Raw genomic sequence first — 12,716 nt, 5'->3', positions numbered from 1 at the left:
ACCCCTGCCCACGGGAAGCGGGGCTCGGAGGCTCCCTCGCAACAAAATGCTAAATTCGGTTTCCCTGGTTCCGCATTTCCCCACAGAGCTCTCCTCGTAAAACTATTGCCCGTAAAGACTGCAGGGCAGAGGTCCAGGGCGCTTTGCTGGGAGCCTCGGGGCCCCGGGCTGGGGGCCGTGGGGCGGCACCTGGCGGGCCAGCGAGCGGGCGGGCGGGCGGCGAGCGAAAGCTTCCCTGCCTGGCAGCAGCTCGCCCCTCCGCCCTCCGCCCTCCCGGCACCGCTCCCCTCCCCCACGCCGCCCTGCCCCTCCCCCACGCCCCTTTCTCTTTCTTTCTTTCCCAGCTCGCTTCCCCCACCCCAGCGGCGCCCGCCGGGCTCCTCGCCCAATGGCCGCGGGGCCGGGGAATGCATCAGCTGATCGGCCCGGGCTCCCGGCCGCTGGGAGCCAATCAGGGCACCGGGGGCGGCCCCGGGCCGCGGATAAAGGGTGCGGGGCCGCGGGTGGCCCTGCAGAGTCGAGAGTGGGAGAAGAGCGGAGCGTGTGGGCAGCACTGCGGCCTCCTCTCCTCTCCTAACCTCGCTCTCGCGGCCTGCCTTTACCCGCCCGCCTGCTCGGCGCCCAGGTAAGCCCCCGGACGGCCTGGTGGCACCCAAGCGACGCGCACTGCCCCTACTACCCCGCGAGGCGCGCCGCCCAGCCTCTTTTTTCGGCCACCTGCTCCTCCAGTCCCAGCCCTACGCTGCGGCCTCTCTGGCCCGGGCCTGAGGTCCGGCTCGAGTCCTCCTCCCGCGTGCTTCCGCCGCCGACGGCTTGGACCCGCCGGGGCTGGCGCTGGTGGGGCGCGCCCTTGGCCAGGCTCTGGGAAGGGCGGGGTGAGTTGTTTTGATCTTCTTTTCACTACTTGCGGCCCAAGCGCCGCCCCTGGAGGCCTTTGGGCTGGCCCGCGCCCTGGGGCTCGCAGTGGTGTTTGCACTGTGGATGGAGTGGCGGTGCGGTCCCCTGCAGAGCGCAAACAAGGCGCTTGGTTGGCGCGGGCGCCTCGCTGCCTTACTCGTGGTGGGGCAGTCCTTGTGGTTCTGGCGATCCTTGAGACGCCTCGATTGCGGAGTGTAACAGTGAGCGTTGTTTGCGCGGCCGGCTCCCGCCTCGGGGTCCCGGGGACCTAACAGTGTGACCGAACAATGGAGAGCCCGGGCCTCGGCGCAGTCGGTGGAGAAGCGGGGCCGGGCGGAGGCAGCAGCAGCGCGCCGTCCCTCCGGCCTGCGCCCCCACCCTCCCCGGGGACCCCCCAACCCCTCGGCGGTGGGGTATGGCCACCTCCGTGAGGCCCTGAGATTCAGACGGGGGTCCGAGGGGCGGGGCGCCCGTTTTAGGGACATTTCAGTGGGAAGGGGCTACTTTCAAAGTGGATAATTACAACTCCCTCGGGGGCGGGAAGCGGGGATCCTCCCCCAGCCGCAAGTTCACGAAGAAAGCAACCAATGAAAATTATGAAGACGACCAGAAGTCAGACTCCTCTGGGTCGCCCTCCAACTGCTTCGGCTTCGTCGCCTACTCTGTGAACTCCGGGGAGAAATCTCGAGTCAAGATTAAGACCTTAACCCACCAACCGGCCTGTTTCGACACCCCCCGGGCCGACCGCTGTCTGTCCCCTTCTCCATCGCCCTCGCCCAGAAAGCTCCGGTGCTTGGACCAGCTAGAGTCTGAGAAAGAGGAGAGGCGCGAACGCCACTCCAAAAAGAGAAGGGCTAAAGAGGGCAACCCTAACAATACGCTTGACTTTCTGTGGCTGGGGTGAGTGAGGGGGCAGGGAGGACGACCCCAGAGTTGGTGGGAGCTGCAGAAACGGCTAAAAACTTCAGAATCCATTCCCCCCACGTAAACTTGGGCGCCACGGCAGCAGCAGTTGATAGAGTGCTGGCATCCAACTGGCTTACGGAAAAGAGCAAGAGATCCGAAGCAGGCTTAGGACAAAGTGTGCATGATATTGGTGGTGTAACAGGTTGGAGAGGACAGCTGAGAAATTGGGTTGTAGCTCCCCCCCCCCCCCACCCCGACAGAGTCTCAATCTGTCGCCCAGGCTGCAGTGCAGTGGTGCAATCTTCTGGCTCACTGCAACCTCTACCTCTGGGGTTCAGGCGATTCTCCTGTGTCAGCCTCCCGAGTAGCTGGGATTACAGGCGTGCACCACCAGGCCCAGCTAATTTTTGTATTTTTAGGAGAGACTGGGTTTCACCATGTTGGCCAGACTGGTCTCGAACTCCGTACCTCAGGTGATCCGCCCGCCTAGGTGGGTTGTAGCTTTTAGCGGGAGCTGAAGGGTTCTGGGACGGAGGTGGGAAGTAGGATTTGGCCGACTGAATCTTCTAGAGGCAATATTGGGGTGTTGGTCTTCCCCAAGGGGAAGGGTGGTGAGGCTGTCAGAGGAAGAAGCAGTTATGTTTTCAGCTGGGCAAACATGGACGGTTGCCCATAGAAACTTTGCCACTGTACTTCAGAACGTTGCCCTATTCGTTGCAGGAGAACAATGTGTTCCCTTTCTAGCCACCCTGGGCCACGGAGGGAGGAGGGAGGGAGAGAACATTTCCTCTTCGGCTGTTGTGGCTTCAGAGTTTCTGTTCTTTCAGAGGTTTTGTGGTCGTGGTTGGCAGTTATTAGTATGCCTCGTGGCTTTTAAAATTCCAGTCTTTTTGATTTCGAAGTGGAAATTTCCTAATTACTTGAAGTCTTCTTGTGGAATTCCATAATGTTGTGATTCTTGCTCACTATCTTAAGTGAAACTTTGCGTGAGACCTATGGATATTGTGGCAGCATGCCCCTTAGAATCTGGTTTGAATCAGCTTTTGTTGTAGGAAACTGCTAGCCTTTAAAAAATATATATATATATATTATAACCTTGTTTCATCCTCAAATCTAAATGTGTAGTGGGTTTTCTTTTGGTGGGGAGTGGCCGTGGGTTTCAGTTAAGACCACAGCTAGGATGAAAGGCAAAGAGAAAAACAGAAATCTTGGAAGCCAAGCCTGTTCTGTGGCTGGATTTTACTTGTATTGGAAAAAGTTCTATGTTTTATAAACTTGTGTATTGGTTTGGTTTGTTTCCTCTGATAGTTTAGTATTTGGATAGTTTAGTGTTCCCTCAGCTACACCGAAGGAATAGACAGTCCTCACAAGTATAAGTTCTCACTTGGAAGCCTGGGATCTGCAGTAGCTGTGGAACTTAAGCCTTTGAGCTCAGAGATGCAAGAGGCATTGAGTTACTACCAAGGGCCTGATCTTTTCTTTAGCAGGCATCTGTGTTAATTGCTTCAAAAGGTGGTGATCAGTTTTACAGCCTATTATAAAGGAGATTTTCACCTACTATAAAACTAATCCCCCTGAAAGAGTGAGTAAACATAACTTTCTGCGTGTTGACTTCCACAGGGGAAGGACTTGGCACTTACACCTTGATTCACAACTTTTGATTCAGTTGTCCCTCTTAAGCCATTTTTGCAGGCGATCAGTTTGGAATGGGCGTTAACAATGTTATTTTTGTTCTCTGTCCAGAACACCTTCCACCATGACCACCTCAGCAAGTTCCCACTTAAATAAAGGCATCAAGCAAGTGTACATGTCCCTGCCTCAGGGTGAGAAAGTCCAGGCCATGTATATCTGGATCGATGGTACTGGAGAAGGACTGCGCTGCAAGACCCGTACCCTGGACAGTGAGCCCAAGTGTGTGGAAGGTGAGACAGCAATGTGGAGTGGAGCACACGCTGGGTGGGATCTGCAGAGGGGTGGGCAGCAGCCTTTGACTCAGCCTCTGGATTAGGCCTCTTTATTCTGTTTGTAAAGCTTTTCTAAGGCAGGGCTTTTCAGACTTCATTCAGTCAACATTAAGCTCCTACACTGCCTCAAAGCAGAGCAACAATGGAACCCTTTATTTAAATGGAATTGTGCATGTAGGCCGGTGTATTGAAGAAAAACTAAGTGTGGTTTATGGAGAGCTGGCATGGGGCTTAGAGATTGCCGACCTGGGCATCCCCACTTACCTGACTCTAAGGCACCCTCAGAAAACCACTGCTCTAACCTGAGAATGCCATCTAGTTTACAAACTCTTAGAAAACTGTGCTTAATACTCACATCACTGGGCTTCTAGATGTGAAGCAAATGCTCTAAAATGGTTTTCAAATAGGACTGATTTTTAGTTGATGGCACTTTTGGAAATTCTTAAACTGTCTTAATTGCTTATCCATCTAGGAGCTACAGTTAGATTATAGTCGTGACCTTCATTTTTCAGTCTAAAACAAGCCATAGTCTTCCCTCTTCCAGAAAGGGGCCAGAGGAAAGTATCACCTCCTACCAGGTTTAGCATAGCTTACTTTTCCTTTTTGAATAAGTGAATGATCATAATACAAAGCCTATATTGTGTACTTGCTATGTGGCAGATAGTTCACAGACACTGAAGATACAAAGTGAGAGTCTGGTCTCTGCCTTCAGAGAACTCAGTCAGCTAGAGAGACAAAGCAGTCTTTGGGAAAGGTGGATAGGTAATAAGGGAACATCCTTGAGTAAGTCATCCTTCTAGTTGTCTGTTCCCTCATCTATAAAGTAAGGACATTACTTGCCAGAATACACTGGGTGCATGAGAAGAAGGAAGCGACACATTGCCTAATGGAAGAATCAGAATCCTTCACTATCTCAGTATTTTAAGTGACTGATAGGCTGGTAATGGTAACAGAATACTTCAGTTTGTCTCCTGGAAGACATTTGGGAAGGGAGTGTCTGATTTATTTCTTTTAAGGAAGTGGTACAGTGGTCTTACTTGGAACTCTGATAGGAAGGGCTGTAGGATCAGGTACAGATGCCAGGGTATACATATTAATGATGGCATTTTTGCCTTAATAACTTCCTGGAAAAGAGATCTTTAGAGATGGGAAGGTGAGTGAAGGGCTGGATGTGTTTGGATTGCTTGGAAAGCTCCTGTACGTTTTAAATGTAATTTTCCCTCTTTTTGCCCCAGAGTTGCCTGAGTGGAATTTCGATGGCTCTAGTACTTTACAGTCTGAAGGTTCCAACAGTGACATGTATCTCGTGCCTGCTGCCATGTTTCGGGACCCCTTCCGTAAGGACCCTAACAAGCTGGTGTTGTGTGAAGTTTTCAAGTACAATCGAAGGCCTTCAGGTGTGTATAGCACAGCTATGGATTCCTCTCCTCAATCTGTGAATGCTGTGAAGGGGAGGGAGGAGACATTCTGCAATCAGTATTGGGAAGACTAGGCTATTTCACGACTATTTTAAGAATCTGAGTGATTGAGCCTCTTCCCTGAACTTCTGCTTTGAGGAAGAGATAATATGGCCCATCTTTCTATGGTCTTGTCTGTTGGTAGCATAAAATGGCATTAGATTTGTCCAGATCTGTTTGCCAGTCTTGGAGACCCCAGTAACAGCCCTCCTGCCTGGAATGTAGGCCAGGACAAATGTAAACCAACGGACAAATGATTCTCAAAAATTATAGAATGGCTCCAAGTACCTGAGAAATGAAGAATAAATCTAACAACCAGAAGCAGCTGTCTTGTGAATAGAGGGTTAAGTGCCTGGCATTTGGTGCTTGGGAGGTGGCCAGAATGCAGATAAGGTGAACGTTGCCATGTTCTAAATCCACTCTCATGTGACTTGGTTGTAACTGAGTTTAGTTAAAACTGAAGTCTTTCAGAGTCTTCCTACAGATGTACAGTTACAGCCTCTCTCATTTTTCTGACTCAGCGACTCAGTGATCCCAAGAAGGCCTATACTGGCTCATTTCAGCCCATAGTGCACACCTCAGTTGTATAGAATCCAAAGACTATTCTCCCATCAGCATTGGTATTCAGCATCTATGCCTTTAGATCCCTGATGGCGTATTGTTGACTCTTTTTTCTAGAGACCAATTTGAGGCACACCTGTAAACGGATAATGGACATGGTGAGCAACCAGCACCCCTGGTTTGGCATGGAGCAGGAATATACCCTCATGGGGACAGATGGGCACCCCTTTGGTTGGCCTTCCAACGGCTTCCCAGGGCCCCAGGGTAAGTCTTCTTGGGTTAGAGGTGAAATTCCCAGAAGTGTCTTAACTGTTCCGGAATGCCCCTTCCCAGGGATGGGAGTGACTTTGTGAATCAAGAAGCAAAATAATACAGTAAAGGCGAAACAGTCCTCACATCACCAAAGTCCAAAAATGGATATAAATGTATGAAGTAAGGTTTTGGGGGAAGCTTTGGCCCCACAGGTGAAGAGGAACTGCCCTGTTGCCCCTCCCCTGCCCTGCACCTGCAGATGAAGGCAAGGATAGTGATTCAAGAGGGCAAGGCTTAAGAGCCTTCTGATCTCTGACTTGGGGATTCTCTGGATTTCTTAACTTTTAGCGTTTTGTCTTGATGCTTCTGTAGGTCCATATTACTGTGGTGTGGGAGCAGACAGAGCCTATGGCAGGGACATCGTGGAGGCCCATTACCGGGCCTGCTTGTATGCTGGAGTCAAGATTGCGGGGACTAATGCCGAGGTCATGCCTGCCCAGGTAAATATAACTCCATTCCATCAATGATGAAGGGTAGGTAGGTGCATATAGGACTTCTGCTAGTAAGGGCTGCTGATACACCACTCACTAACCCAAAACCTAAGAATGGGTTGGAGTAGAGGTGAGCAAAGAACAGGTTTAGGAGCTTCTGAGTTGGAGTGAGCAGTTGGCTTTGTTTTAATGGCCAAGCTTCTCGTTTCTAGTGGGAATTTCAAATTGGACCTTGTGAAGGAATCAGCATGGGAGATCATCTCTGGGTGGCCCGTTTCATCTTGCATCGTGTGTGTGAAGACTTTGGAGTGATAGCAACCTTTGATCCTAAGCCCATTCCTGGGAACTGGAATGGTGCAGGCTGCCATACCAACTTCAGCACCAAGGCCATGCGGGAGGAGAATGGTCTGAAGTGAGTACCTTCTGCTGGGGCCATCTTTAATCTCCTGTGGCAGAGAACTTGGGAAGAGACTTATCAATCTCTCAGCAAAGTCTCCTTTGCAGGATGACTCGCAAATATTTGCCAGAGTTAAGTAAACTTGACTTCTCAGTCTGGACGTACCTTAGCTGTTGACACTTGCCTTCAAATTCTCATTTTGTTCCTATTTGAAAAATACCAAATAATACTTCTGATTCACAGTGATAATTATTATATAAATTATAACAAATAATTATTAGTCATATATCATTATATAAATATATATTGATATATATATTTGTGACATATATGTCATGACAGGGAAAAGTTGACAAATTCATGCATTTGAAAATCGTTTAGAACTAAATTAGTAACAATACATACAGGCATGTGGATAAGCTTAATGCTTATGAGGGGGAGAAAGTTTCAAATGATTGGTCTTTTCAACAAATACTTTCTACTGCTTGTCGGGCACTGTTCTGACCACTAAGACACACAGGTAAGAAGACGAAGCCACTGCCCTCATGAAGTATTTGTTCTACTGGTGTCATATTTTGGTGCACTTCATTCTTGGCTCCATACCTGGAGACAAGGTTGGACTGCCATCTTTTCTGTTTCTTCTAGGTACATCGAGGAGGCCATTGAGAAACTAAGCAAGCGGCACCAGTACCACATCCGTGCCTATGATCCCAAGGGAGGCCTGGACAATGCCCGACGCCTAACTGGATTCAATGAAACCTCCAACATCAACGACTTTTCTGCTGGTGTAGCCAATCGTAGCGCCAGCATACGCATTCCCCGGACTGTTGGCCAGGAGAAGAAGGGTTACTTTGAAGACCGTCGCCCCTCTGCCAACTGTGACCCCTTTTCGGTGACAGAAGCCCTCATCCGCACGTGTCTTCTCAATGAAACCGGCGATGAGCCCTTCCAGTACAAAAACTAAGTGGACTAGACCTGTAGCTGTCAAGCCCCTCCTAGTTCTTCATCCCACTCCAACTCTTCCCCCTCTCCCAGTTGTCCCAATTGTAACTCAAAGGGTGGAATATTAAGGTCGTTTTTTTCTTTCCTTGTGCCCAGTTAATCTTGCTTTCTTTGGCTGGGATAGAGATGGGTCAAGTTATTAATTTCTTCACACCTACCCTCCTTTTTTTCCCTATCACTGAAGCTTTTTAGTGCATTAGTGGGGAAGAGGGTGGGGAAACATAACCACTGCTTCCATTTAATGGGGTGCACCTGTCCAATAGGCATAGCTAACCGGACAGAGCACGTCTGCAGGAGGGGGAATTTTCTTCAAGGTAGCTGAAAGGGGAAGACCTGACTTCCTCTGAGTAGGTTAGGACTTGCCCTTGTGGTGGAAACTTTTCTTAAGAAGTTATAACCAACTTTTCTATTAAAAGTGGGAATTAGGAGAGAAGGTAGGGGTTGGGAATCGGAGAGAATGGCTTTGGTCTCTTTCTTGTGGGACTAGCCTGGCTTGGGACTAAATGCCCTGCTCTGAACACGAAGCTCAGTATCAACTGATGGAGATCCCTACCTTGAAAGAAGAAAAGGTTCATGTTGCTTGGTCCTTGATTTATCACACAAAGCAGAATAGTATTTTTATATTTAAATGTAAAGACAAAAAATTCTATGTATGGTTTTGTGGATTATGTGTGTTTTGCTAAAGGAAAAAACCATCCAGGTCACAGGGCACCAAATTTGAGACAAATAGTCCGGATTAGAAATCAAGCATCTTTTGAGTAGGGAGCGAGGGAGGTGATGCTTAGAAAGATGGTGATCTGGGGTTAGGTCCTCATGACCACTTTTGGGTTTCTGCCCTGCCCACCCTCTGGAGAAGGTGGGCACTGGATTAGTTAACATGTTACTAGCAGTCACTTGATCTCCATGGCTTTGGTTTAAAAGACAGACACTTGTCCACATGGGTTTAGAGATAAGAGTTGGCTGGTCAACTTGAGCATGTTACTGACAGAGGGGGTATTGGGGTTATTTTCTGGTAGGAACAGCATGTCACTAAAGCAGGCCTTTTGATATTAAATTTTTTAAAAAGCAAAATTATAGAAGTTTAGATTTTAATCAAATTTATAGGGTTTCTAGGTAATTTTTACAGAATTGCTTGTTTGCTTCAGCTGTCTCCTACCTCTGCTCTTGGAGGAGATGGGGATAGGGCTGGAGTCAAAACACTTGTAATTTTGTATCCTGATGTCTTTGTTAAGACTGCTGAGGAATTATTTTTTTTCTTTTATAATAAGAAACAAACCCCACCTTTATTCCTTCATTTCATCTACCGTTTTCTGGTTCTTGTGTTGGCTGTGGCAGGCCAGCTATGGTTTTCTCTTGCCATGACAACTTCTAATTGCCATGTACAGTATGTTCAAAGTCAAATAACTCCTCATTGTAAACAAACTGTGTAACTGCCCAAAGCAGCACTTATAAATCAACCTAACGTAAGATCTCTCTGATGTGTTCGTGGTTCTTTCAATCCCCATGTGCCGTTATATTCCTTTATTTCCTAAAACAGGCAAAATAAGCTCAAGTTTATGTACTCTTGGAGTTTTTAAAACACTGGAGTGATGTTGCTGACCAGCCCTTTCCTGTACCTCTCTAGCTTGGGTATTTGGGACTACTGGGATTAAGTTTTTCACCTAGACTTAATAACACACAATCTTGGCATTTCCTAGCCTAGAGTTTTATAGCAGGGTACAACCCCTACTCCTTCCCCTTCTGTGCTCCCCTGAGTTTGGTTTTGGCTTACCATAACATTGTTTTGACCATTCCTGGCCTAATAGCCTAAAATACTTCATGTATGATTAACTGGCTTTACAATTTCTACTATCTGTTGTCAGTGATTCATGTAAGTAACATACTAGCTACCCTGCTACGTTGGTTGAAGCCTTCCAAGGCTGGCCATGCCCTTGGAAGGCATGGGCTCGTCCTGGGGTGTATCTTGCCTTGCAGGAAGACCGGTGGACTGCTTGTGATTCTCAAAAGTTCTGTGTTGTCACCTGTGCCTTTGCCCCTTGCTCTATATTGGTCTGTGTATCTGGAAGTTATTCCACTTTATCCTGGCCAATTCCTCCCTTCATTCATTCCTCATGAGGCTGGGTAAAAGCTCCCTCCGGCTCCCATGATGCTGTGCACATACCTAGCAAAAAGCAGTTATTCAACACGTTGGCGTGCAATATTATTAATAGCATTAATACTACTACTACTAATGTGGGCAATAGTGATTGTTTTTAAAAGGCAGAATACTCTTTATCAGTTTGAAATGGCTGGGGCCTGTGATAGTATTTAGATATGACACAGTTCTTCAGCCAACGGTGTATTTTACACTAGTCAAGTCATCCTAGATATCCATGGTTTTTCTTAAGAAAGTTGGCTCCTGATATGATTTAATATTCAAAGTAGAGTCATCTACCTATTAGCTTGCTGGCATGGTCCTAGTTTACACCTGTTGTTTCAGCATGATTGTTGAGTACCCTCTTGCATCCTTAGCATTTTCTTGATTTTGTTGTTAAATGATGCATACCCTTATTTCCATGGAATCTCTACTTCCACCTCCCCAACAGAAGTTATCTTCCCTTTGCTTGGTCACCCTTACAGCCTCTTAGATGGTGTCTCCTACACAGTGTAAGCACTAAACTGAAGAGGCAGTGACCTGAGCACTTTGGATTTCATTCATTGTAATCAATTCCCTGACAAAATGATTGCATGAGAAGGAATTTTAAGTTCATAGGATCAGAATTTAGGTGAAAACAACCCCCATATTTGTTTCTCCACCCTCTCACCTAGAATTAACTTTGACCTAAAGGTCACAGTGCAATCCCCTTGTATTTCCAAAAAATTTATTTCATTTTACAATATGCAGATATATGTCCATATACATGCACAATATAAACATATACCATATTTGTAAACATATACCATATTTGTATACATTTATATTATACATATGTATTTCTAAGGTGTTTTTTATAGTTCATTTGCAGACACTGGGTTATGTGATAACTTTTATCAGTGATAGATTAAACAGAATAATGACCAAATTTTCAACCTTAAGGAGTCAAGCCAGTATTTACAAAAGGAGGTCTCCATGAACTCCTTAAACATGAGTTCCCCTAATATCATCTTGCCAGGTACTAGATAACAACTAAGTGACAGCACAAGCTATAGGGAATTTGAAAGAATTCCATGGATGGGTGCTGTCTAGGGCCTTTTGTTGATTTTGAGACAATCTCACTCTCGCCCAGGCTGGAGTGCAGTATGGCGTAATCTTGGCTCACTGCCACCTCTGCCTCCCAGATTCAATCGATTCTCCTGCCTCAGCCTCCCAAGTGGCTGGGACTACAGGTGTGCACCACCACACCCGGCTAATTTTTTTATAGATGGGGTTCCACCATGTTGGCCAGGCTGCTCTTGAACTCCTGACCTCATGTGACCCACCTACCTCCGCCTTCCAAAGTACTGGGATTACAGGCGTGAGCCACCGTGCCCAGCCTAGGGCCACTTAATAAGCCAGATCTGTGCTGCTGTGTAGAATGGTAGACAAGTGGATGAGAAGTTCCTGAACTGTTCTTGGCCCTTTTACCACTAAGTGAAAGTAACTTGCTGCCCCAAAGAAAGATGTCTCATCATTCAATAGGACTTCCTAATTGAACTTCATGAAAGCAAGAGATCCTGTTTTTCTTGCTCACCACTGTATCTTGAGACCTGTTGTAGTGCCTGCAATACTTGTTTAATAAATTATTTTTAAGTATCAGTTTTGTGAGCTTTAACTCTCTGAGGTCTTTATTATTTGACTGTATTTTAACTCTGGCCATGACAGGAAGACGAAGTTCCATTTTTATTGAGCTTAAAAAGAATCAAGGCCAGGTGAACTGGCTTACGCCTGTGATCCCAACACTTTGTGAGGCTGCAGCAGGAGGATCTCTTGAGCCCAGGAGTTTGAGACCAGCCTAGGCAATGTAGTGAGGTCCAGTCTCTACAAAAAAAGAAAAATTTTTTAATTGCACACCTGCAGTCTCAGCTATCAGGAGGCTGAGATGGGAGGATCACTTGAGCCCAGGAAATTGAAGCTGCAGTGAGCTGTGATTGCACCACTGCACTCCAGCCTGGGTGACAGATTGAGACCTTGCCTAAACAAAACGAAACCCCAAAAAACAAATTGAAAATGTTGATTCTTTTTACTACCAACATTATGGCAGGACTAAAAACTTCGTGGGAGTATACTGTGGAAAATAGTGATAATTATTTCTGCTTGTAATCAGGCTACCAAGAGCCTCGTGTTGCTTTAAGAGTTATAACTGCCAGGCACAGTGGCTCATGCCTGTAATCCCAGCACCTTGAGAGGCCGAGGCAGGTCTGGATCACCTCAGGTCAGGAGTTCGAGACCAGCCTGACCAATATGGTGAAACAAACCCTGTCTCTACTAAATACAAAAAATTAGCCGGGCGTGGTGGCACATGCCTGTAATCCCAACTACTGGGGAGACTGAGGCAGGAGAATTGCTTGAACCTGGAAGGTGGCGGTTGCAGTGAGCCAAGATCACACCATTGTACTCCAGTCTGGGCAACAAGAGGGAAACTCCATCTCAAAAAAAAAACGTTATGACTGAGGCCGGGCATGATGGCTCATGCCTGTAATCCCAGCATTTTGAGAAGCTGAGGCAGGTAGATCACTTGGGCTCAGAAGTTCGAAACCAGCCTGGGCAATGTGACAAAACCCCATCCCTACAAAAAATTTGAAAAATTAGCTGGATATGGTGGCATGTACA

General features: G+C 47.3%; 1 protein-coding gene across 2 annotated transcripts; it reads left to right on the top strand.

Annotated features, from left to right (window-relative positions):
* Positions 1-9,396, top strand: GLUL (glutamate-ammonia ligase). 2 transcript variants are annotated; one of them, XM_030936948.1, is made up of 8 exons: positions 505-625; positions 1,442-1,797; positions 3,547-3,725; positions 5,003-5,164; positions 5,903-6,049; positions 6,410-6,537; positions 6,741-6,940; positions 7,571-9,396. In XM_030936948.1, the coding sequence occupies exons 3-8, from the start codon at positions 3,560-3,562 to the stop codon at positions 7,887-7,889; spliced, it is 1,122 nt and encodes a 373-aa protein (XP_030792808.1). In that variant the 5' UTR covers positions 505-625; positions 1,442-1,797; positions 3,547-3,559; the 3' UTR covers positions 7,890-9,396. The 2 variants fall into 2 exon arrangements, with proteins under 2 accessions (XP_010367212.2, XP_030792808.1); XM_010368910.2 differs by lacking the exon at positions 1,442-1,797 and having other exon boundaries at positions 1-625.
* Positions 9,397-12,716: the final 3,320 nt, after the last annotated feature.

Source organism: Rhinopithecus roxellana, chromosome 8, assembly GCF_007565055.1.
Source record: "Rhinopithecus roxellana isolate Shanxi Qingling chromosome 8, ASM756505v1, whole genome shotgun sequence".
Lineage (NCBI taxonomy): Eukaryota > Metazoa > Chordata > Mammalia > Primates > Cercopithecidae > Rhinopithecus > Rhinopithecus roxellana.
Note: the sequence above shows the minus strand (reverse complement) of the source record. Positions and strands in the feature narration are given on the sequence as shown.